The 26,460-nt window shown below is 42.7% G+C and overlaps 1 protein-coding gene across 12 annotated transcripts in view; it reads left to right on the forward strand.

Moving 5' to 3' along the window:
• The window catches only part of PLEKHA7 (pleckstrin homology domain containing A7), a 181,299-nt gene that overhangs the window by 82,284 nt on the left and 72,555 nt on the right, over positions 1 to 26,460 (forward strand). For 9 of the 12 annotated variants that reach the window (XM_075094680.1, XM_075094681.1, XM_075094682.1 and 6 more), the window contains one exon: positions 18,194 to 18,277. The exons of 2 other annotated variants lie outside the window; for them this stretch is intronic. In XM_075094680.1, the coding sequence (XP_074950781.1) occupies positions 18,194 to 18,277 (84 nt within the window). Of the gene's footprint in view, positions 1 to 18,011; positions 18,040 to 18,193; positions 18,278 to 26,460 lie in introns of those variants that run through there. One more of the 12 variants, XM_075094692.1, reaches the window with a different exon arrangement.

Genomic DNA, 26,460 nt, shown 5'->3' on the forward strand with positions numbered 1-26,460 from the left:
GTGTGAATTTTTTTTGGTCTCTGACAGTGCAAATAACCCCTTTCTGTAATCTTTGAAGTTCTATTTAATGGCAGGGGCAGCTATAATGTGTTGGCTTTTTTCCCTCTAGCTGGTAGGGTTCAGCCTTCCGCACGTGCGGGGCATGCAGGTACAGGGCACTTGTGCGCTTCCTGTGCAGGTGTGCTGCAGGGCCAGGTTTTGTGCCCGTGGGTCTGAGGTCTGCACCACGTCCAGGAAGGAAGAAATTCTCAGAAAGAGAGGATGATGTTGTTCTACTATGAATGGCTTCCACTGACCCAGGGCAAGAGCTGCCCCTGGTTAATGGGCCTTCTGTTGCTTTTAATTGTGGAGTATAAATTCAGCTCTGGGTTTGTATGGATTTGCGTGTGACTTACAGTAGCGTTCTATGAACTGATGCTAACGTCATGGCTTTTGTATGTGTCAGTATTTCAGTACTATAGGTGCTGGACATCTTTGGAAAGGGAGTAACCAGTAGCTCTGTAAATCAAAGGTCTGAAGAGCTGCTTTGATAGACTATTAATGTACACTTACTGCTCTAGGCAAGATGGGCTTCTATTACTAGCCTTCTCTCAATCAAAAGCCTTGTTATGTGCCTTTCAGAAGCCCACTTTATACTTAAGTTTTGATAGGAAAAAAAATATATTGCGAATGCATTTAAATTTGGAGGAGATGCATCTTATTTTATCCAACACAGTGAATTGAATGAGACTGGGGAAGGAGGAACTCCTTTAAAACAGTCAAGAATCACATAAACCAAAAGAAGTAACTTTGTTGCTGTGTTTATTATTATTATTATTATTTTTGGCTTAAGCTGCATATGAATAGAGTTTGAAGTGTTTCAGAATTAACCACAAGATAGGCCGGAACAGTTTGTTACTAACGAAGGAACTTTGATTAATATATATGCCAGTAAACATGAACAGCCAAGCCACAAGACTAGGTGTGCACTGTGGGAACTGTGGTTTCTTCATATTAAATGGTACTTCAGTGAATGGGATACCAATATCCTCGTTTATCCTGTAGCCTGGTTTCTGAAGAGGATGAGGTTTGTAGGATTACGGTCAGTACCTCAGAGCATTGTAAAGCTGTTGAGGACATGGGTAGGTCTAGAGGGGGACTGAGACAGATCCATGCATGTTTTGAATGTCCTTAACTACAGGAAAGGCTTTGGCTGAAACATGTGTTGTATTTAGATAAAAAACACATAACCATGGGAACCCAGGCTGTGTAAATTATCTTCTTTCATGGAATATTTATTAGTAGAATGTAAATGAACTTTGGATTTAATTATTTGGTGAAGAAGTTAATGAATGGTGTTACTAAAGGTTGAAGGAAGAAGCCAGGTTTTAATGCCAATTCGAGGTTTTCCTTCCTAAATGAAGTGGAGTTTTTACATTATTCTGTTAGCAAGGTCTGTTCTGTGAAACTTGTTTTGTTGTTTTGAGTTTTGATTGTAGTTTTTTGGCTTTGTGGTAGAAATAGGAAGTATACCCAACCTCGTGGTTGTAGGGCAACCTGGTTTGGATGAGACCTCAGGAGGTCTCTAGTGCAACTTCCTGCTCAAAGCAGGGTCAATGGTGAGGTCAGACTGGGCTGCTCAGGTCTTCCTCCACTCTAGTGTTGAAAGCCTGCAAGGATGGAGACTGCACAACCTCTCTGGGCAGCCTGTTCCAGTGCTTTACCATCCTCATGATGCATCTTTGTATCCTCAAGGTGAAACATCCTACAAAATATCCCACATGCAGTCTGAAGCTATATATATATTTTTTTTTTTTCAATGTATACCTGCTGTCTCTTGTCCTCCTCTCATGCACCACTGTGAAGAGCCTTCCTGATTACCTCCTTGCAGGATGCTGCTGGTAGGTCACCCTGAAGCTGTTGTTTCTCCAGGCTGAAGGCGGCCAGCACCCCCAGCCCCTCCTCACAGAGCAGGTGCTCCTGACCGTCTCGGTGCTCCTCTGCTGAATTCGCTTCATTTTGTTTATGCCTTTCCAGTATGAGGACATCCAAAATTGGATGCAGTATTCTAGATGGTAGCCCTGAGAGAACCAGCTGGCAGATACGAGCTATAATTATTTAATTCTGTTCTGGACACCTGTGATTTTGTAGGAAAACAGTATTTGATTAAAAACTTCATTCCCATGGTATAGACTGTAGATAGGTTCCACTTTAAAAGGCAGTGTGTTTCCACACTGTCCGAGGGCATACGCAGCAGCCCAGCAAGGTCTCAGTCTGCGGTATTGTCCTCTATTAATCACTTTTTTTGTATTATGCATTAAATTCAATAAATAATAAATCAGAATCACATTTGTCTTAAGAAGTTGAAATCTGTCTCCACATTAAAAAGCTGTTGAAGAGAAAATGTTCTGAGGTTATATGGCTTACATGGCAGAGGCATAAAATTTTTGAAAGCTGGTTTATTCAGTTTTAATAGCTGTTATCTTAAATTGAGCTTTCTACACTGTATGGCTTGCTGCTTACATGAAAGCTGGGTGCTGGAAAACCTGTATTTTCTTTTATATTTAGAACAATGTGGATTGTCGTGTCTGTTACCGTGTAAGTCTTTGCATCAAAGTAAAACATGTTCAAATATGACTGAGGGTTTTCAGCCTCCACTAGTAAATTTCGATGCTATGCATATGAACATCTCCTATGTTACCATTTTTGTTATGGCTTAAAAATTGATATATAATGTTTTGTATAAAGCTTCCCTTAAGCATACTATTTTGGAAACAGTATTTATGTGGCAGTGCTTGTTGAACGGCTTCATTGCTAGACTCTTTAAACTGTGGTTGATGTTGGAATTTAGGTGTATGGTGCTTTTACCCAGGGTGCTTTAATCATATTACTTAGTGATATCACCACTTTCTTTTTTATTAGAGAGTATTTATTAATTTAGTTTGTGTATCGTATCCAAAAGAAATAAATAATTTGATGAGTTAATTCTCCACATGTTCTTTTCGTGTGGCAGGATTGGTTTATAGCAGCATTTCACGTATAACTGTTCTGCAACTCTACTACTGTAATATGGTTACATTAGGTCTGCATAGTTTTCTTTTGTGGGAAAGGCTATATGGCAAATTCTGCTTTATGTGTAGTCCAGAATTTAGTAGTAAGAAAGGTTAAGTTGCTGCTTCACTGTCACAGCAGTGACCCTCAGTGGAAAAACAAACAGAAAAACACCTCCATGCTTCCCAAAATCTTTGATTAATAAAAATATTTGCTTTCTATGTGAGCATCTGTCCTTGGAGTTTCTGCATCTTATTCGACCGTTGGGACCATCTGTCCCAACCATTTAATCCTATAGGAGCCCAAGTTATTTACATCACACAGAAATATCTGTGCCGGCATTGGACATGAGAGGGGTGTGTGTGCATATATATCCCAGATATGTATATACATACACACATATGTATACATGCATATATGTGTGCATACAAATATATGTATGTATATATATCACCAATACATACATGTATTTAAGTATTGGACCTGCTCCTGCTTCCATGTCACACCTTAAAGGTTTGGCTTAGATGTTCACACAATATCTGTAAGAAATGTACAACTGACTGAGTCTGCTGTTCACACTGTGACATTAGTGACATTTCGTTGTCACTAAAAGTCAAGATTATTTTTATTAGGTAGCAAAGTTCCAAATAATTGAGATAGATAGTTTTGAAGATAATACATTTTATCTGGGAGGTTTATGTAGAATCATCTATCTTCAAATACTTTAGTGGGAAAGAAGTGATCAGTCTTAAGTGAGTTCCAAGCCTGAACTAAGAATCACAGAATTACAGGTTGGAAGGGACCTCAGGGATCATCTAGTCCAACCTTTCTGGGAAGAGCACAGTCTAGACAAGATGGCCCAGCACCCTGTCCAGATGAATCTTGAAGGTGCCCAACGTGGCCGAGTCAACCACTTCCCTGGGGAGATTATTCCAATGGTTGACTGTCCTCAATGTGAAAAATTTCCCTTTGGTGTCCAATCAGAACCTCCCAAGAGCAACTTGTGTCCATTCCCCCTTGTCCTCTCCATGTGACTCCGTGTAAAAAAGGAGTCTCTGTCTTCTTTGTAGCTACCCCTTCAGTACTGGTACATGGTGATGAGATCCCCTCTAAGCCTCCTTTTCTCAAGGCTGAACAAACCCAGTTCTCCCAGCCTATCCTCACATGGCAGACTTCCCAGTCCTCTGATCATCTTGGTGGCCCTTCTCTGGACCCCTTCCAGCCTGTCCGCATCCTTTTTGTAGAGCAGGGACCAGAACTGTACACAGTACTCCAGGTGAGGCCTGACAAGCGCTGAGTAGAGTGGAATGATGATTTCTTTATCTCTGCTGGCGATGCCCTTTTTGATGCAACCCAGCATCCTGTTGGCCTTCCTGGCCGCAGCAGCACACTGCTTGCTCATGTTGAGCTGCCTATCCACCAGGACCCCCAGGTCCCTTTCCACAGAGCTGCTCTCCAGCCAGGTGGATCCCAGTCTGTGCTGCACTCCCGGATTATATGTTCCCAGGTGCATGACCTTACACTTGTCCTTGTTGAACTTTATAAGGTTCTTGTTAGCCCAATCTTCCAGCCTATCCAGATGTCCCTGCAGAGCAGCTCTCCCTTCTGGAGTGTGTGCTTCCCCACTCAACTTGGTGTCATCAGCAAACTTCATCAGGCTACACTTGATGCCGTTGTCCAGATCACTTATAAAGACATTGAATAACATTGGGCCCGATATTGATCCCTGGGGGACTCCACTAGTGACAGGTTGCCACTTGGAAAAGGAGCTATTTATCACCACCCTTTGGGTGCGGGCCACTAAGATGATGTCATACAGTAATGTGGTCTTTTACCTTTCTAATTTTTTTTCCTATGATCAGAAAAATTTTAGTCTTCAGTTTTGAAGACATGGACTGTAATTTTTCTAAAGTTGCAAAATTAAGGAAATAGAATCAAATTTCACTTTTCAGGAACGTCCTCTTTTCTAAGAATTTCATTGTCTTCCAAACTTTATCATACATTTTCTCCTCCTTAATTTCAAGTTACTTGAATGTGCTTTTTGTGAGTTAATAAAACCCTGATGGTGTCTCATGATATGCATCAAAAGGATTTGTGAATCAGCAGGTGATTTAAACTGTATTACTTGTGGAAATCTCTAATGATCCTCTGTCGTGGTTTAACCCCAGCTGGTGACCGATTCCCACACAGCTGCTGCTTGCTCACTCCCCTGCTGCAGTGGGATTGGAGAGAATCAGAAAGGAAAAAGTGAGGAAAACTCATGGGTTGAGATAAGACCAGTTTAATAATTGAAATAAAATAAAATAGTAGTAATAGTACCAATACTGATGAAAGAATATGCAAAGCAAGTGATGCACAATGCATTTGCTCACCGCCTGCCAATGGATGCCCAGCCAGTCCTTGAGCAGCAGCCCCCTGGCCGGCTTTCTCTTAGTTTATATGCTGAGCACGACATCGTATGTTATGGGATATCCCTTCAGCCAGTTTGGGTCAGCTGTCCTGGCTGTGCCCCCTCTCAGCTTCTTGTGTATCTCTAGCCTTCTCAGTTTGTAGAGCATGAGAAGCTGAAAAGCCCTTGATCTAGTGTAAGCAATTCTTAGCAACAACTAAAACATCAGTCTGTTATCAACATTATTCTCATACTAAATCCAAACCACAGCACTACACCAGCTACTCGGAAGAAAATTAACTCTATCCCAGCCGAAACCAGGACATTCTGTGATGTGATAGTATATTCATCCTTCTATCTGTTCTTTTAATGACTGAATATATCTGTAGTGATTCTGTGGCATTTTCCGTATTAGTTTACCATTGATTTATTAGATCAGTTCTTAAAAGGATGTTAATTAACAATAAAATCTTTCCTGCCGATATTGCTATTGGACAGTATAAATTATCTTCCGTAGTTCATCAAGACAGAAAAAAATATTGACTCAGTTGCAAAGAAACTTGCGGTTCCCATTTAACCTCATCATTAGCGAGCTAGGTTAGAAGCAAGGACACTACACGAGAGCATGTCTGTTGGTTTACTGACCATTTAACTGTTAGTTTCAAACTTTTGTCTTCAAGCTTTTACAAGAAGTGAAAATATGATCTAATCTGATGTCATGCCAGCTGTCCCTTTAGCTGCCTCTATAAGCACAGGCTCTTGTGTTGACTGAGTGTAGTCACAGACATAGCTGGTCAAGAAAGTTACTGACAGTTACTGTATTCTGACTAAATAGGTAAACAGTTCCGAATTCTCAAGGCTATAGTTTTAAGGAGGATATGAGATTTGAGAGAATCACTTTTACTTTGTGATTTCTACGTAATAGTTAATAGGTTAAGATGCTAATTAAACTTCATGAGAGGGTGAAATTTTGACTTTAAGAAAGTCTCCCAGACAGTGATTACAGTGGAGCAAGGATTTTACCACTACTCTGAGGCGGTACCCAACTTTTTCAAACTGTGGATAATGTTCAGTGTCTTGAAAAGATGGGTTTTTATGTGCATCAGCTTGTAGTGGGTGCTATTGCTTGTGTAATACAATTAGTTGGTATCATTCCAAATTCTTCCAAATTATGTCTGTATTACACTGCATTTTTCTTCCAATAAAAGATGTTTGTGTTTATCTGGTCTTGCAGGTGAATATAAAGGGATCATCCTACATGGAAGATAAATACTGTAGAAATGGCTCATAATAATTTATAGGACAGTCTGCCCTATGATAGCATGATTTTTTCTGGCATCTTATAAATTTGTTGTTAATGTTAGGTAGGCTGAATTGGTAGTTGATTCACACATTTCAAGATTCATCTGTCAGAGCATTTAAATTGCTCTAGAGACAATCTATAAATTTGCTTGACTTCATATGAAAGGTCATCAGCATCAGCCATGTCCAAAAGTTAATTATTAAAACTTGGCTTTGACTTGAATACAAAATGAATTGAAAAAAAAAAAGAAGTAATAATAGGTGAAGACATGCTAATTATGAGTTCTGCAAAAGGATCCATGCAGGCAAAAGTGCCTGTCTGTGTCAGTTATGCTGTAGGATTGGAGACTGGATTGTAATTTTGTGGTTTTCCTGTGTTTAAATCAGCTAAATTTCATCATACTGTTGGTTAGGTTAGTGCAAACAAATGATAGGCAATATTAAATTTGCAGACTTGCTTAATCAATACCTGAGAAATGTTTTAGGTTGCATTCTGATGGCAAGCAGTAAGGTGTTATCAAAGGATATTGGTGTCTGTCTGTCTGCACTCCCACCCACCCGTAGTATCATAAACAACATCCAGTTTGTAAGGTTATCTGGTTCCAGCCCTGCCTCTCCTGAACCCAGCGCTAACTTAGAAGTTATATTAGATTCTCATGCAGCATGCTTTTATGTGTGGCTAATATTAGCCAGGTGTATTAACACTGTTTACATCTTGAAGGTCTTGAGTCTTTCTAAACTGCTGTAGTACATCAGCCTTAAGACAGTGGGTGACTATCAACATTTATAAATATTGCGTATGCATGCTGTGAAATGGTAGAATATGTGTTGCAGTATCTAATTTCAAAGAACCAATGTTTGAAGTGTGATTCTGTTATGAAAAGTCTGAGTCTTAACGATTACAAACCAACAGCTAGCCTTGGAAAATGGTGTTCTGTAAATTTGAAATTCAGAATTATATTTAGTAGTCTATAGTGTAATTTAGTAATGATGGTAGTGGTAGATGCTAATGAATGTAATTTTTGTGGGGATTTTTCATGTTTTCATACTTGCTTTAGTTTGGGGGTTCTGTTGATCAGTAATTGCATAAAATCAGAATAATACAAAACTGTTAAAATTAGATGATGATTGCCAGGAAAATGCCATGATTTGTAACACAAAAAATTCGTAATGTTACTAGAAAAGTCGGCTTGACATTTCAAATGTGTGACACTGTACTAATACAAGTTATACGGCATTCGGAATTCATGTGGTGAAGCATCATAATCCTTTCCCAGTTTTTTGGGGGGTATTAAGTCTTTCTCTAGTGATAAAAGAATAAAAGGGACATGAAGAGTAGGGCGGTGTATCGTGACCTTTTATTAAGGTTTATTTATTGTGCCTGTTACACATGGTGGAATTCTGGACAATAGAAACGCATTTATCAGTTGCTGTTTGGAGGAAATACAGGTGATTAACTACCAGGAGCCTTGGTTAGTTGATGTGTGTGAAGAACAACTGTGCCAGGCCTTTTCTTAGTCTGTGCTTCGAAAGGAAGGAGAACTTTCACTGCAACAAGTTCACTAGATCACTCTCACTGGAGACGCTATTGTTATCATTGTGTAAACAGGTATTACTGTTGAGCAAATGTTTGAGGGACATGAAAACAACAACAAAAAATTGTGTTCTAAATCTAAAAAGCTAACATTACAATATGTCTCATTCTAATCAAAACGAGGTACTGCTAATTTTCTTGTAGTATATCTATTTAAACACTGGGAAAGCTTCAAGAGAGTTGTAAGAATTAAATTATATTTGCAGAGAAAGATGGAGGGAGCAGCAGAGAATGACAGAACAGAATAATTTAGGTTGGAAGAAACCTCTGGACCCAATCAGATCCAGCCCGTTCTGTTTAGAGCCAGACCAGCCTCGAAGTTGGAAGCAGCCTAAAAAGTTTGATTTGGTTGCTAAAGGCCTTATCAGGCCACATTTTGGATGTTTCCAAGGATGGAGATTCCACAGCCTTGCTAGGCAACCTTTCCAATGTTTGACTGCTCTCATTGTGGACAAAAATCTCCCCGTTAGCTAATGCCTTGCAACAGCAATTAGATATCTGTTGTGTGGGTTGTTTTGAAAAGTATTGCTTATTCTTAATGAATCCTATGAGGCAAAACACTTAAACTCTTATGTTTCAAATTCAAATAAACCACGGTGTTCTGCAAAGCTAATCGATACTGGCAGTGATTTCAGTTCTCTCTTCCCAGTCTTCCTCTCTTCCTAAGGACTGGAGCTGCAGATTTGCAGAAAGTCTTGGTTTTGTTTGTCTTCTCCTTGTCTGTGAAATTACCATCTGCATTTTGTGTAGTAATGGGACTAGCCTTCTGTTTCCCTGCTCTCACTATTCGAAGTGCAAAACTTGTCCCAAAATGCAATTGCTCAGATACTTAAGAAGTGTTTACTTTTCAGCTGAAATTTTTATTATTAGCAGGTAATATTTAGTCCATGCTCTTTAATTACAGCCAGAGGAGTAATTCATCTTCAGAAGGCCTGGTGAATTTATTCCGTCGGAAATAATAAAACATTTGTAAAAGTGCTAGATATAATGGGTAACTTAATTTCCTAATGTCGTGGTTTAGCCGGCAGCTCAGCCCGACACAGTCGCTCGCTCGCTCCCCCACCAGTAGATGGGGGAGAGAATCAGAAGGGTAACGCTCGTGGGTTGGGATAAGAACAGTTTAATAATTAAAATTAAAAGAAACAACAGTAGAAATGCAATGTAAAGGAGAACAACGAGAGGCGCAAAGCCCCGGGGGAGGGGGAGGGGAGGGGGGAACGAACCGCCGGAACAAACTGCACACGCCGCAGCTGCTCGCCGCCCACCGACCCGACGCCGCGCCGCCTCCGCGCTGCCACTGCCCCCCCTCAATATACTGGTCATGGTGTCACATGGTATGGAATGAACCTGCCATTGGCCAGTCGGGGTCAGCCGTCCCCACCATGGCCCTGCCCCTCCCAGCCCCCCCCCGCCACGCGGCAGAGCGCGGGAAGCTGGAAAGGTAGCCGACCCCCACAGTGAGGAGAATTAACCCCTTCTCAGCCAAAACCAGCACATTCTCCACCCCTTATTCCATACCATTTACACCATGCCCAGGTCCCATATGATGCAATACAACCGTACCAACCACCACCCCTCCCCTTCCCATCCTTTAACATAATACACAGGCATCATTCCCTTAGTTCATGGACCTTCCCTGTAAAATGTCCATTAAAATGTCCATTAAGTTCACCCAGTCCATGACTCTGGGCTCCATCTGTTGTATCAGTCTTTCCGTGTGGGAGAGATGGTGTGTGGCGTTGGGTTGCTGCATACCGAGTCAGTCATCGTTCCATCACTGCTGCACGGCTTGTTTCATAGTTGATCTTCCAAGGGTTGGGAGGCTCGTACTCTGATATCATTGATACAACACAGAGGTGACACACAGTATTATATAGCAGTTCACATTGTGCCATTCAGTTCATTGACTGTTTTCACCCAAAATCAAATCCCCTTGAGGCACACATCGGATTTCTCCATCCTCCCGCATCACCCACCAAGTGCACCCAGGTCCTCGAGCAAAAGCAACCCCACGAATGGGTTTGCCTTTGCCGGAGGCAGGAAGAACCCAGACTGTTTTGCCCAGCATACTTTTTGTGTGCACTACAGGGACTCTATCCCCTTCCACAGTACGTAGGATTTCTGACTGGGCAGGGCCAGCTCGGTTGGCAGATCCCCTCGTGTTGACTAACCACGTGGCTTTTGCTAAATGTGTATCCCAGTGCTTGAATGTCCCACCCCCCATTGCTCTCAGTGTAGTTTTTAACAGTCCATTGTACCTTTCAATTTTCCCAGAGGCTGGTGCATGACAGGGGATGTGATACACCCACTCAATGCCGTGCTCTTTGGCCCAGGTGTCTATGAGGCTATTTCAGAAATGAGTCCCGTTGTCTGACTCAATCCTCTCTGGGGTGCCATGTCGCCACAGGACTTTTTTCTCAAGACCCAGGATAGTGTTCCGGGCAGTGGCGTGGGGGACAGGATATGTTTCCAGCCAGCCAGTCATTGTTTCTACCATTGTAAGCACATGGCGCTTGCCTTGGCGGGTCTGTGGGAGTGTGATATAGTTAATTTGCCAGGCCTCCCCATATTTATATTTCAGCCATCGTCCCCCATACCACAGAGGCTTTACCCGCTTCGCTTGCTTGATTGCAGCGCATGTGTCACATTCATGGATAACCTGTGCAATAATATCCATGGTCAAGTCCACCCCTCGATCACGAGCCCACCTGTATGTTGCATCTCTCCCTTGATGGCCTGAGGTGTCATGGGCCCACTGAGCTAGAAATAGTTCACCCTTATGCTGCCAGTCCAGATCCACCTCAGCCACTTCAATCTTGGCAGCCTGATCTACCTGCTGGTTGTTTCGATGTTCTTCAGTGGCCCGACTCTTGGGGACGTGAGCATCCACATGACGTACCTTTACAACCAGTTTCTCTACCCGGGCAGCAATATCTTGCCACGATGTGGCAGCCCAGATGGGTTTGCCTCTGCGCTGCCAGTTGCTTTGCTTCCATTGCTGCAGCCAGCCCCACAGGGCATTTGCCACCATCCAGGAGTCAGTATAGAGATAGAGCACTGGCCACTTTTCCCGTTCAGCGATGTCTAAGGCCAGCTGGATGGCCTTTACCTCTGCAAACTGGCTCGATTCACCTTCTCCTTCAGCAGTTTCTGCTACTTGTCGTGTAGGACTCCATACAGCAGCCTTCCATCTCCAGTGCTTTCCCACAAGGCGGCAGGACCCATCAGTGAACAGGGCATATTGCTTCTCATCTTCTGGCAGTTTGTTATGCAGTGGGGTTTCTTCAGCACGTGTCACCTCCTCCTCTGGTGATAATCCAAAATCTTTGCCTTCTGGCCAGTCCATAATCACTTCCAAGATTCCTGGGTGACTGGGGTTTCCTACTCAAGCCCACTGGGTAATCAGTGCAACCCATTTACTCCACGTAGCATCAGTTGCATGGTGTGTAGAGGGGATGTTTCCTTTGAACATCCAGCCCAGCACTGGCAGTCGGGGTGCCAGGAGCAACTGTGCTTCAGTACCAACCACTTCTGAAGCAGCTCGAACCCCTTCATCTGCTGCCAATATCTCTTTTTCAGTTGGAGTATAGCGGGCTTCAGACCCTCTGTATCCCCGACTCCAAAACCCTAGGGGTCAACCCCGGGTCTCCCCTGGTGCTTTCTGCCAGAGGCTCCAGGTAGGGCCATTCTCCCCGGCTGCAGTGTAGAGCACATTTTTTACATCTTGTCCTGCCCAGACTGGCCCAAGAGCTACTGCATGGACTATTTCTCGTTTAATCTGTTCAAAGGCTTGTCGTTGCTCAGGGCCCCATTTGAAATCATTCTTTTTCCGGGTCACTTGATAGAGAGGGCTTATGATCAGACTGTAATTTGGAATATGCATTCTCCAAAAACCCACAACGCCCAAGAAAGCTTGTGTTTCCTTTTTGCTAGTTGGTGGAGACATGGCTGCTATTTTGTTGATCACATCCATTGGAATCTGACGATGACCATCTTGCCATTTGATTCCTAAGAACTGGATTTCTCGTGCAGGTCCCTTCACCTTACTTTGTTTTATGGCAAAACCAGCTTTCAGAAGGATTTGGACTATTTTCTCTCCTTTCTCAAAAACTTCTTCCGCTGTGTTGCCCCACACAATGATGTCATCAATGTATTGAAGGTGTTCTGGAGCTTCTCCCTGTTCCAGTACAGTCTGAAGCAGTCCATGGCAAATGGTAGGACTGTGTTTCCACCCCTGGGGCAGTCGATTCCAGGTGTACTGGACACCCCTCCATGTGAAAGCAAACTGTGGCCTGCACTCTGCTGCCAGAGGGATTGAGAAGAATGCATTAGCAATATCAATTGTGGCATACCACTTGGCCGCCTTTGACTCCAGTTCGTATTGAAGTTCTAGCATGTCTGGCACAGCAGCACTCAACAGTGGAGTGACTTCATTCAGGCCACGATAGTCTACTGTTAGTCTCCACTCTCCATTAGACTTCCGGACTGGCCATATGGGACTGCTAAAGGGTGAGTGGGTCTTACTGATGACTCCTTGGCTCCTCAGTTGGTGAATGAGTTTATGGATGGGGATCAGAGAGTCTCTGTTGGTGCGATATTGCCGCCGGTGCACTGTTGTGGTGGCGATTGGCACCTGTTGTTCTTTGACCTTCAGCAACCCCACCACAGAAGGGTCCTTTGAGAGACCGGGCAAGGTAGACAGCTGTTCAGTTTCCTCCGTCTCCAAGGCAGCTACACCAAAAGCCCACTTGTAACCTTTTGGGTCCTTGAAATACCCTCTCCTGAGGTAGTCTATGCCAAGGATGCACGGAGCCTCTGGGCCAGTCACAATGGGGTGCTTCTGCCACTCATTGCCAGTTAGGCTCACTTCGACCTCCAATACAGTTAGCTCTTGGGATCCCCCTGTCACTCCAGCAATGCTGATGGGTTCTTCCCCTACATAGTTTGATGGCATTAAGGTGCACTGTGCGCCGGTGTCCACTAAAGCTTTATACTCCTGTGGGTCGGACGTGCCAGGCCATCGGATCCACACAGTCCAGTAAGCCCGGTTATCCCTTTCCTCCACCCGGCTGGAGGCAGGGCCCCTCTAGTCCTGATCTTGGCAGTCACAACTCACTTCCTGTAAATGTGAATCAGGAGTCCCTCTATTACACTTAGAAATAAAATCTGCGCTTCTACTCCTCTGTCTGGGGACTTGCTCGCTGGCAACTGGAGCAGCAGCTTTCCTGGAAGAGCCTCCCTGAGTGACTGTTCTTCCTTGCAGTTCATGTACTTGTGCCTGTAGGGTCGAAGTAGGCTTGCCATCCCACCTCATCATATCCTCTCCGTGGTCACGGAGGTAGAACCATAGGGTGGCCCATGGTGTGTATCCCCTTCTTTGAGCCAAAGGACGCTTATTCCTAACAGCTGAGACACTGCTCTGTCGAGGTGGGGAGTAGGACAGATCATCTTTGAGTTGCTGGACCTCTTGGGATAGTTTCTCCACAGCAGAGACAAGCGAGGAAGAGATATTTGTGTCGTAATCCCGGAGTCTATCTATCACCTCTGCCACCGTTGGTGTCTCGTCATCTTTCCAGGACATCACTGCCAATGAGTTTGCATGCGAAGATGGTGCGCTCCGTACAAACTTCCACCACATGGGTCGTGTGCACTCGGCTTCATCTGGATCTTTGGATGACCGTTGATCATCCAGGTCACCATAAATCACCTCAAACACAGCTAATTCCCTTAGATACTGGATGCCTTTCTCCATAGTTGTCCATTTTCCTGGGCGATATGTAACATCTTCTTTAAAGGGATACCTTTCCTTCACTCCAGACAGGAGTCGCCTCCAGAGGCTGAGGGCTTGTGTTTTTTTTCCAATTGCTTTGTCAACGCCCCCTTCCCCAGAAAGGGATCCCAGTTGTTTGGCTTCTTTTCCCTCTAGTTCCAGGCTACTGGCCCCATTATCCCAGCATCGGAGCAGCCAGGTGACAATGTGCTCACCTGAACGACGGCTATAATCTTTTCGCATATCTCGCAACTCGCTTAAGGACAGGGATCAGGTGGTCTCTATTTCATTTATGACTTCTCCCTCCTCTCCCCGCGATGGCCCTGGTTCTTCTTCATCCCATTCTAAACGAGTTGATGTCCGCTTCCAATATTTCGTCTTGTGTATGGGGGCAACTGATACTGGTACGGGTTTATTTTCTGAGCCAGCTCCAGTACTTGTTGTGGGGGTTTGAGTGGCTGCAGTGCCTGTTGTCAGGGCTGGATTGTCTACAGTGCCAGTCACTTTGCATTTCAATCCAGAGACATTCTCTTCCCCCTGGGGGCACTGAATACTGTTGAGCAGGGCTCGGTATGCATGGGCCAGACCCCAGCGTAACAACATACTTTCTCCAAATATTCTACTAGTTTTTTAGGATTTTGCACTTGTTCGGGGGTGAAACTCCAAAACACTGGGGGTGCCCACTGCCCTAGGTATTTGCCCATGCTATCCCACGTGCCCTGCCACTCGTAACTATCAAGCCTCGGGGCAGATTTCTGGGTGATATTCTTAAGTTGCTTAGTCAAAACCAAAACAACATGCCCAAAACCTAACAATAAGTGCACCTTAACCACCCAAGGATGTTCAAGATACAAAAACGTTGTTGTAACAAAGGCACAGACATCATAGAACAAAGTTGCAAAGGTATTATTCTGTATTTCCTCCATATAAAATCTCTCAGCGGAGGAGGTATAATTGCTAATTGCCTCAACAAGGTGGTATCCGAAGTACAGTAACGGTTTCGACAAAAGCCCCAAATACCAGATAAAGCTGAAAACGAGTGTTTGTATAACAAATCTTGTACGCAAAACATTACTAATCACAGCAGAACACAGCAGACTCAACAAACCAACACCGATTTTTAACACCAACTGCAAAAAGGACAACATGGTGCTGTGACCAGCAGCTGTTGTTATCTCCAACCCTCGTGCCCCACGTTGGGCACCAAAATGACTGTCGTGGTTTAGCGGCAGCTCAGCCCCACACAGCCGCTCGCTCACTCCCCCACCGGTAGATGGGGGAGAGAATCAGAAGGGTAACGCTCGTGGGTTGGGATAAGAACAGTTTAATAATTAAAATTAAAAGAAACAACAGTAGAAATACAATGTAAAGGAGAACAACGAGAGGCGCAAAGCCCCGGGGGAGGGGGAAGGGAGGGGAGAGGGGGAACGAACCGCTGGAACAAACCGCACGCGCCGCAGCCGCACCGCCCCCGCGCTGCCACTGCCCCCCCTCAATATACTGGTCACGGTGTCACATGGTATGGAATGAACCTGCCATTGGCCAGTCGGGGTCAGCCGCCCCCACCATGGCCCTGCCCCTCCCAGCCCCCCCCCGCCACGCGGCAGAGCGCGGGAAGCTGGAAAGGCAGCCGACCCCCACAGTGAGGAGAATTAACCCCTTCTCAGCCAAAACCAGCACGCCTAAATAACCCTAGGGTGTTTCTGGAATATAGTCCTTTTTCTTAGTCTTAATTGTAGAGTGAGTTATTAATGACTAAAAGGCTGCAGATGAGAGCTTGCTGACAGAATAAAGCTGTCAATGTACTTTCATTTTTAAAGCTAACTGTGCATTTGCTTTTTTGCTAGCAGTCCTAGCCTAAGTGTCAAAGTTTAAACACACTGTTTCAGTCCTGATTTAAAAGAAAATACTTTAAGATTAAAGCTAAATGTCGAGATTTGTGACAAAAATGGAGTTTGTTACTGTTATAATTAATTTATTATTTTCTTTGACATCTGCAAGTTCCTATTCCTTTCTTTGCATGATACTCAAAATTAGAATATAAGCTCATGTAAACCCGCTTCTTCAGAAAACAATATTCCTCAGGCCTTTTGTGAGAAAAAGATCATGATTGCTTTGTAGATATTAACACTGCAGGCTTACTGGAAATGCTTTCTCCTGGACTCTGATTTCATTGGAAAAATGAAGAGATAGGAACTGCAAAGGTACTTCATTGACCCACCTCTATAGCAGAGGTCAGTTCGCACCACTCTAGGAAATGGACGCTGGTGCTGGTGCTGTGGGGTAGTTGATGGCCTAATACGTTGTCACAGTTTTTAATGGCTGTAGGGCTAGAATTTTTGTAGTAGGCAAGGCTTGAAAAAGTCCTTTCAGTGTAACATAAATTGTCACAGCTTTCAGCTTGTCATTGGAAGCGTTCGTTATGTTGGTCCCTTATATGTGACCTCCTGTAGCAAGGCATATTGAAAAGGGTTGAAAAGTTTATAACACAGAAGACATCCTCTGCCATTCATGGTCCAAGAGGGACTTAGCACAAGTGGTTTGTGACTTTGGTTGTGGGATTTTTTGTTGCTGGGGTTTTTGGGGGTTATTTTTTTTTGTTTGGGATGTTTTTTTGGTAGCGGCTTTTGTTTGGTTTTGTTTTATATTTTAAGTCAAGGCATGTCCTGAGCTATATACATTTTAAAGTTATTGGTGCATAAGCTGTTTGATTTTTAGCTGCCCTTTGCTTTACAGAAAGACTGTTACCTCTTCGGAATTTCATTACTTTGAAACCCCAAAATATTTCTTTATGCCTTATTCTTTTTCTGGGGGGACATCCTGCTGTGCTAGATGATCGGATCAAGTCTGTAAGAACAGAAATTGCTGGGCATTATTGGAGGAAAAACCCCAAATCTTCTTTAAATTAAGAAGAATGGACAAAGTGTTTATTCTTGGCTCTTTGATGTATAATTCATTTATTGGCCTTTTTTTTTTTTATCTCAGTATACACACAATGTGTTAATATTTTGCTGCATTTTATGGGAATTTTAGTTTTAGATGTTGTTTACCTACATGTTGTTAACTAAACCCATACAAATTCAGAGCCTTAAGGAAGTGAGCTTTTGTTTAATTACTCTCTAATTCTAAGGCTCCCTAACAGCATCTCAGCCACGATCTTTCTGATTTCAAAATAAGGTCTTCAATTTCTTATTCCTTTTAAGATTTGTGATTTTTTTATAGATTGCTTCTTTGGACAGGGCTGCAGAATATGAGGCTTAGTAGGCATGAGACTCTCTAGAAATCGTCTTGTGTTTTTTTGTACAATTAATTCAAATTAATTAATTCCTCTGTGGAGGAGGGAAGAGTTCCAGCTTCTCTTGAAACAAGATAAAGTAATTGTTTTTAATGGATAACAGTATTTCATAGAGGGTAGTGAAGGATCTAGATAGTACTCGGAGGGGAAAGTTGATAGAAAAATCCCGATTTTAATTTAACTCAGATGAAATACTAAATTATGCTGTTTTACACAGGCCATGCAACAGAACAACTAAGGTTATATATGAGCCTGTGCATGGAGGTATAAAGAAAAATAATTGAAAAAATACCATTCTAGAGGAAAAAAAGCATGCAACAAATGGCTTCCACAAAATCTCTCTCTGGTGTTTTCATTAAATATTACAAATTGTGTAAAATGTTGTCCAGCAACATTTTAAATTATCTTACTGGTTCTGTTCTGTGAAATTTACAAAAATACAAATCAGTAATTTATCTTGTTTAATTTCTGTTATGTTTAAATAATCTGGTAACAGTCAGGTGTAAATAATCATAAATTCAAGTGTGTGTCCCTAACTAAGGATTGCAGCTAGTTTACTTTTAAAACATGAACCTGTTTAATAATTAAATGGTACAGTGTGCCATTGGCAAAGTCAACAAGAACGCAGGAAGGAGCTGAAAACATTTCTGGCTTCAAAAGTACCTAGGAAATACGTTTCATTTCTGGAGTAGTAGCAGCAAAGCATCAATATAAACAGTTCTGCCTTTTAGAGATAATAGAGATATTTTACTGAGTTTATCAATATTAATTTCTTTTTTCTTTTTTCTTTTTTTTTTTTTTTTTTCCTTTCAGCCATAATCAGCAGACCACGTCATTTAGACATCCTGTGACAGGACAGGTTTCTCCAGAAAATATTGAATTTATTTTGCGAGAAGAGTAAGTAGTTTTATACCCATGTCAAGAGATATAAAAAGTAACATATTTACCTACAGTAGTTTAGTAGTTTGACAGTTCTTTCAGTATTGTAGCAAAAATGTGATAGAGATGGTTTATGCTTAAAAGTTTACTTCTCATTGTGATAGTACGTTTTTGATTCTAGTACTGTTCCACGTTAGGGCTTGAGAGAAAATCTTTACCAAATATTTAAAAAACAAAGAAAAATAAACCAAATAAACAATACAGACAATATAAATAGGATACTTAAATGCTAATGCTTCAGCATTATATAAATATAAAATATGCAGAACATAAATGTAAAATGTCTTTAGAACAAACTGTAAGGTTTGTACTGAAATTGAAATATACAAAATATTACTAGCTTCCATTGCAATTCCTTGGTTTTCTTATGTTTTAGATTTTCTACATTCCCTGCCTTTGGCTGGTATTTATTGAAAAATGTTTGGTTAGGCATTCTTCTATTTATTCTAGAGAAACAGAATAATATATATTAATTTCTACGCTTTGTCTTGATTTTCTGCTTTAAAAAAAAAAAAAGAAAAGAAAAAATGCATGTCTTCACACCGGTGTTCAAACTAGATTGCTCCTGCAATTCCTTCTGTAGTGGGATGACTGTGGGTATCTCCCCTAGACAAGGTCTAGAAGAAAGTTCTACATCACTTCTAAAACCACTCCAAAGGGCAAGAGGAATGGGACAACAGCAGATAGCTTCTCCTGTTCCAGCCTAGTCTTCCAACAGTTTTAAGGAGACTCTAGCCCTTCATGCATCGCAGAGGCTGGGCATCATGCTGTGATGGCCTGCATGTGGTGGTTTGTGCGGCTGCCTGCACGATCCTGAACACTTTATGTTTCAAATTATGAGGGACTTAATTTGCTTTACATCTTATTTAAAGCAGTATAGGATTCAGAGGATGAGGCCCAGAGAAGGGCCATGCGAGACTCCCAGGAGGCTGAGGCTTTTCTGGCAATGTCTTCTATTGTGGACTTGGAGAGGAAAGGAGGAGTACAGCGTGACTGTACAGTGCTCTGCTCAGAGCTTCTGGTACAGCCCTGAGCAGTGCTTCTCATATGGTTTAAAAAACAAACCAACCAAACAAAACCAACAATAGCAACAGAACGCCAGCAAAAAACCCCAACTAAACAGCTGCCTTCCCCCAAGCCCAAAGCAAATCCAAGGGCCAATCCTATGTCAAGGCCCATGCTGAGAACCAGCATGAAATAGAAGGTTGAACATATTTTGCAGTGTGTGGGAGAGGCCTGTGATTAGGTACAAAGACTGTGGGATAGCTACTGAGCTGGAGGTCACCCCAGGTGTTACGTGGTATGCGGGTGGCTTGCTGCTCAGCGGGGGTTTGGCTCCACACAAGCATGCAAACAAACTGCTTCAAGTCATTTAGCGAGGAGAACAGGTATCTTACAATGGAGTAAATCTCAAAGACAATATAGACAACAGCCACTGTGCATCTGTGTTCCAGCTTCCATCTGTTAATTAGTTTTTGTTTAATCTATTGCAAAGGTTTGATCAAATTTAATAGAAAATTTGTTCATGTGTAAGGGAAAGTAGGTGTTTGGCTAGAACTCTTTAGAGTGCCTCCCTGGGTTAGTCATACTTCCCCGGGCTGTTTCTGGTCTTGCAATAGTAGTAGCGGATAAAATATTAAGAGCAAAATTGAAAGAACAACTTGCTGGTGGCACGTGGTTTTGGTGATCCTTTGTATAGGTTAGAAACTTTTTTGGAAGAGAAATGAAGGTGTTTATTTGGAGGGCAGTCAGATGAACGGGCATAACTTGTATCTAGACTTCAGTTACTCACACTGAGATGGTATCAAAAGTGGGAAAATTATCTTACAATTGAGAGACAGGTCGTTTTTATTCTAAAAGGAGGGAATGGCTAGGGGGATACAGAGAGGAATGTGGGTTTGTAGTGATGGCTCAGGAAACAGTCTATGCGAGATCATTTTTCTAAGCTTTATTATTGGCCTGAAGTACATATGAAGTGTTTTTAAAAGTGGATGGTTTTAATATAGGAGTTCAAATTACTTTAAAGATGTCATTTTCAAGTGTGTGGGGTGCTCTGATGTCCCTAGTTTTGTACTGCTTCTATTCAACATTGTAGGTTTTACATGGATGCTGTTCATCACTGTCATACCTGAGTTCCTGTCAAACTACATCCACTTTGATATACATGGATGTCTCTGCTGAAATCAAAGGAGCTGTTAACACCTCCCTGTCCTTAGGCCTAGGAATAGTAAAGGGGCTATGCTGTGTTTTCAGTTCTCTTCCCTCAGGCATCAGGGGTTTGTATGGAATCAGTGCTGTTGATCATGTATTAGTTTGCAATCAGTGTTGTAGATTGTATCTTGTGATGAAATGACTTTCACAAACAGGATGCAGTTGGAAAGATATCGTCTCTGGATTTGCATGGTCTGTGGAAACTTTCCTTCATGGGATCCTTTTGACCAAGAGTACTTTCTTCTATATCTGAAGAATCCTGTCTGAAGTAGTAGCACTCTTAAGGGTTTCATAAACGGCAATTTGTTCTTCCCTGCTGTTGTGACACGATTTATTACTTACAGGTTGATTTTAATTCAAGATTAGGGCCAAAGCCAGGAGTTGTCACCAGACGTTTACTGGGGGCTAGTGGGGAGACTTAAGCACAAACTGGTTCAGGCTGCAACAAACGTATCTATTAAAAGGGCACATTTAATATCAGAAAAGTAATTTACAGTAATCTAGAAATGATGAATGTATGGACTGCTCTGGCCATTTCTCATCCGGGAAGGAATGTTCTGGCAAGAAGAATTGAAAAGAAGTTTTGGAAAATGATGTCAACAAATGATGTAATTCTAGTTTGATTGAGTCAGTTATGAACCAGACACCCTGCCTCACTTAACCAAATGAGAACTAGATACGTTCAGTAGAAGGCTGAGACTGTATTTCACTAACCTTTTCCTAAGGCATCTCCCCTTTCAAACAATATCACATCAGTCTTGCTTTTTAAGCCAAACTCTGATTTCCTCAACTCCATTGTAGCTGGAGGTTAAAACCAGAGAGTATTGCTTGGAACTTGTTACTTGTAAATTACATTGTCTATTGATCCTTAGGCTATATTCTTTCTTCTTAAAGGTGTTCTTATTTAGATTTTTTTGAGAAGCAGTGATGATAATTCCTTATTTCCTAACCCATTCTTAGCTGCAACCATTGTCAAATCCCCACTTCTCATTCTGTTTTCCAAGCTTAGAATCTTTGGTCACTTAGTGTGTGGGACGTGTTCTGGACCCTTCAGTAGCCCTGCTTGAGTGCTACCTTTTCAGCATCAGGCTTTTAGATTTGTCTTTTATCTGATGGAGTGACCGATTATTATAGCTGAATGCATAGATTCAGTGTATAAGCCCATTGTTTTTTTATAATATTTAATTATACTTTTTCTTCTCTATTCCTTTCCTAATAATTCTTAACATACTTTGCTGCTAGTCATTCTGCTAAGATTAAACACACTCTTGTTTTGAGCTAAAAAAGCTGCAGAGATGTTTTTAATTTCTGCCTTCTTTGAATTAGTTTTCTGTTGTTGACACTGAACTCGGTTTGGCATTTTATCACATAGTTACTCATATCTGAAGATTATTTTTCTATCTGTTCCCACCAGCATTTCAGTTTTCGTCCAGATTAATTTTTGTCCACTATTGACTTGGTCATCTCACAGTTTTCAGGATCACCTCTAAATAATTTCAACACCTTGGCTGTATGGGAAGTCCCTTTGATAATGTCGCTCCATTTAACAACTGTATCTTAGTTTCTGTGCTTTACTTTCATGTTTTTAATGAACCCTTAATCCACAAGGGGACTATTTTTAAACAACCAATGGAAAACTGAGGTTAGGGATGAGGCTGCTGGACAAGTATTAGATCTAGTTTAACCGTATCATTATACACGCATTTCTCAAAATTTTTGATAGAATTACTTAGGATGTAATGTTGAGATTTTTTCTGTCTTTCTTTAAATAAGTTCTTCAAATAACTGACAGCAGTGTATCTAATTGCATCTGTTGTTAAACACTAGTAGTTGTATATTAGAAGTTTTACAATATATTTGTGATAGTATTATGTTTGCAAATGAGAAGATAGTACTTTAAAGTTAAAAAAGATAATGAAGAATGAACAGTTGCAATGGCAAGGACCAGCAGGAGGAAGAGATTTCCCCTGAAGCCTGAGGCGCCCTTGCAGAACTGCTTCACAGCTCTGCAGGGAGGCACCCATTTGCCACCCTGATGTACTCTCTAGAGAGGTGGCTGCTTACTGGGGGCTCACATCAGGGATGTCACCAAGAAACTAGCAAGTCTTCTACAGTCCACTGACTGGTATCTGCTGCTGTTGTTTCATGTGGGCACCAGTGATACAGCCAGGAGCAGTCTGAGGAGTATCAAGAAGGATTACAGAGCCCTGGAAGTGGTGTTAAGGGACTCTGGAGGACAGAGTTTTTTCATCAGTCCTCCCAGCCAAAGGGAAGGGGATGAAAGGGACAGTCTAATCTGGCGAATCAACAAATGGTTACAGGACTGGTGCCACAGCCAGGGGTTCAGCTACTTAGGCCGCGGGACTCGCTTTGAGAAGTCTGGTTTACTGGGGGCTGATGGGGTCCATTGCCAGACAAGGGGAAGAGCATCTTCAGTCATAGGCTTGCCAAGATGGTGAGGAGGGCTTTAAACTAAAGATGCTGGGGGAGGGGAACCTCAATTTATCCCACTCCTGCCAGTTTGATGTCAGTGCTAGCAATAGGTACCCAGAGCCTGGAGAAGGATCACAGGTGAGCAGGAGAGCACCTGAAGAGCAGCACAAAGGAATTTCAGGCACTCCAACTAGTCAGCTTCATTGAGGGCCCAAATTAAATGGCTTTATGCAAATACACATAGCATGGGGAATAACCAAGAGGAGTTAGAGATGTGCACACACCTGCTGGGCTATGATCTTATTGGCATCATAGAGACATGGTGGGACGGCTGCTGTGACTGGAGTGTTGGAATGGAAGGATAGAGGCTCTTTGGGAAAGACAGGCAGGGGAGATGAGGGGTGTCGCCCGTTATGTCAGTGACCAGATAGAGCGCATGGAACTCTGCCTGGGGATGGATGAGATGCTGACCAAGAGCTTATGGGTCAGGATAGAAGGGAGGGCAGGGACAGGTGCCATTACAGTGGGGGTCTGCTACGGGCCACCTGACCAGTGGATGAGACCTTCTTTAGACAGAGAGTAGCAGCCTCATGTTCACAAGCCTGTGACATTATGGGGGCCTTCAGCCAACCTGGTATCTGTTGGAGGGGCAACACAGTAAGGCGTAAGCGATCTGGGAATTCCTGGAATGTGTTGATGAATAAGGAGCTTCTGGTCAAACTCAAAACACAAAAAGGAAGCCTACAGAGGGTAGAAACAAGGACAAGTAGCTTGGGAGGAATACAGAGAAATTATCTGAGCAGCCAGGGATCAGGTTAGAAAAGCTAAAGCCCTGACAGAATTAAATTCAGCCAGGGCAGCAAGAAAATGTTGGTGATAAAAGGAAGACTAGCAAAAATGTAAGGCTTCTCCAGAAGGAAACAGGAGGTGTAGTTACCTGGGATATGGAGAAGGCTGAGGTACTCAATGACTTGCCTAAGTGTTCAAGCCCATGTTGCAGAAGGCAAAGGCAGGGATGGGGAGAATGAAGAACCACACGCTATAGGAGATGATCAGGTTTGAGACCATCTAAGGAGCCTGAAGGTCCACAAGTCCCTGGGACCTGATGAGGTGTATCTGTGAGTCCTGAGGGAACTGGCGGATGAAGTTGCTAAGCCACTATCCATCATATTTGAGAGGTTGTGGCAGACTGGTGAACTTACCACTGACTGGAGAAGGGGAAACATAACCCCCATTTTAAAAAGGCAAAAAAGGAAGACCTGGGGAATTACAGGCCACTCAGCCTTGCCTCTGTGCCTGGCAAGATCATGGAGCAGATCCTCCTGGAACTATGCTAAGGCATCTGGAAAATAGGGTGATTGGTGACAGCCAGCATGGCTTCACTAGGGGCAAATTGTGCCTGACAAATTTGGTGGCCTTCTATGATGGGGTTACAGCGTTGGTGGATAAGGGAGGAGCAACTGATATAATCTACCTGGACTTGTGCAAAGCATTTGATACTATCCCACATGCAGTCCTTGTCTCTAGATTGGAGAGACATGGATTTGACAGATGGACCACTTGGTGGATAAAGAATTGGCTGGATGGCCGTACTCAGAGAGTTGCAGTCAACAGCATGATGTCTAAGTGGAGACCAGTGACGAGTGGTGTTCCTTGGGGGTCAGTATTGGGACGAATGCTGTTTCATATCTTTGTTGGCAACATGTACAGTGGGATTGAGTGCACCCTCAGCACGTTTGTCAATGATACCAAGCTGTGTGGTGCGGTCGGCATGCTGGCGGGAAGGGGTGCCATCCAGAGGGACCTTGACAGGCTTGAGAGGTGGGCCTGTGTGAACGTCATGACATTCAATGAGGCCAAGCGTAAGGTCCCACATAAGGATCGGGGCAATCCTAAGTACAAATACAGGCTGGGGGAGAATGGATTGAGAGCAGCCCTGAGGAGGACTTGGGGTGTATTGGTTGATGAGAAGCTCAACATTACCTGGCAGTGTGCACTTGCAGCCCAGAAAGCCAGCTGTATCCTTGGCTGCAGCAAAAGAAGTGTGGCCAGCAAGGTGAGGAAGGCAATTCTGCCCCTCTACTCCGCTCTGGTGAGACCCCACCTAGAGTATTACATCCAGCTCTGGAGCCCTTAGCACAGGAAAGACATGGAGCTGTTGGAGCAGGTCCAGAGGAGGGCCACGAAAGTAGTCAGAGAGTTGGAGCACCCTCTCCTATGAAGAAAGGCTGAGAGAGTTGGGGTTGTTCAGCCTGGGGAAGAAGAGGTTCTGGGGAGACCTTATAGCAGTCTTGCAGTACCTGAAAGCGGCCTACAAGAAGACTAGAGAGTTACCTTTTATAAGGACATGTAGTGATGGGACAAGGGGTAATGGCTTTAGACTGAAAAAGGGTAAACTTAGATTAGATATAAGGAAGAAATGTTTTACGATGAGTGTGGTGGAACACTGGACCAGGTTGCCCAGAGAAGCTGTGGATGCCTCATTCCTAGAAGTGTTCAAGGCCAGGTTGGATGGGGCTTTGAGTGACCTGATCTAGTGGAAGGTGTCCTTCCCGTGACAGGGGCGTTGGAACTAGATGATCTTTAAAGTCTCTTCTGACCCAAACCATTTTATGTTTCCACGAATCTACATATGTGGAAATATAGATACTCTATATGCATATAATAGGAGCTTAAACCAATGAGTGTTACCCTCTTTTTTGCCTGTTTTTTGTGCAACTCATAAAGCCTGTGTATCTCCTCTGGGGAGAGAGCCATCTTGTCTATTGCATTTGGTTACTATAGCAGCAAAAATATCAGGTGGAGAGAAAGGAGGAAGCTCAAACAGCCCCAAAATAAACATCTGCCGTGTTTACATGTATAGAAATACTAAGACAGTTAATTTTTTATCTAGTTGAATAGGAGATTTACTAGTATTAAAACTAAATTGACATGATGTTATTGTGTCGTGTTTGGTTTCAACAAAATAAACTTCTTTAGTTGCTGGTATGAATGTGGATCTTCTAAGTCGACTAATCTTTGTGATCCTTTAGAGGAAAGGAATGCGTTCTCTTGTGAGTATTGCATTTTCAATATGGGCTACTGGTGTAATAATTTTTTTCGTGTTCAGTGGGTTTTTTGGGTGGTGGGGTGGTTTTTTTGTTTGTTTGTTTTTAAATCAAGCAGGTATTGGCCATGTAATTCTTTTAGCTGGTAAATGTGATTTCCGTAGATGTACTAGTACTATTTAAGTAGAGCAGGGAGTTGCTTGACAGGAGATGCTATATAGAGTGTTATTTTTGAGTATTTTAAAAAGATTTACAAGGCACTAGATTTCCAAATGTACATACTGCAATTCTGCATGTGTATGCACACACCTAGGGGAGGTAGTAAGAAAACTATCCTGAAAATAGACAAAAAACCAGCGTCATGAACACAGAATGGGATGCCCTGAAAAACAGGTATTATCAAACATGTTTATTAATAGTGATTCTGAACTAATGTTTCTGAATGCACAG

This window comes from Phalacrocorax aristotelis, chromosome 5 (genome assembly GCF_949628215.1).
Source record: "Phalacrocorax aristotelis chromosome 5, bGulAri2.1, whole genome shotgun sequence".
Classification (NCBI taxonomy): domain Eukaryota; kingdom Metazoa; phylum Chordata; class Aves; order Suliformes; family Phalacrocoracidae; genus Phalacrocorax; species Phalacrocorax aristotelis.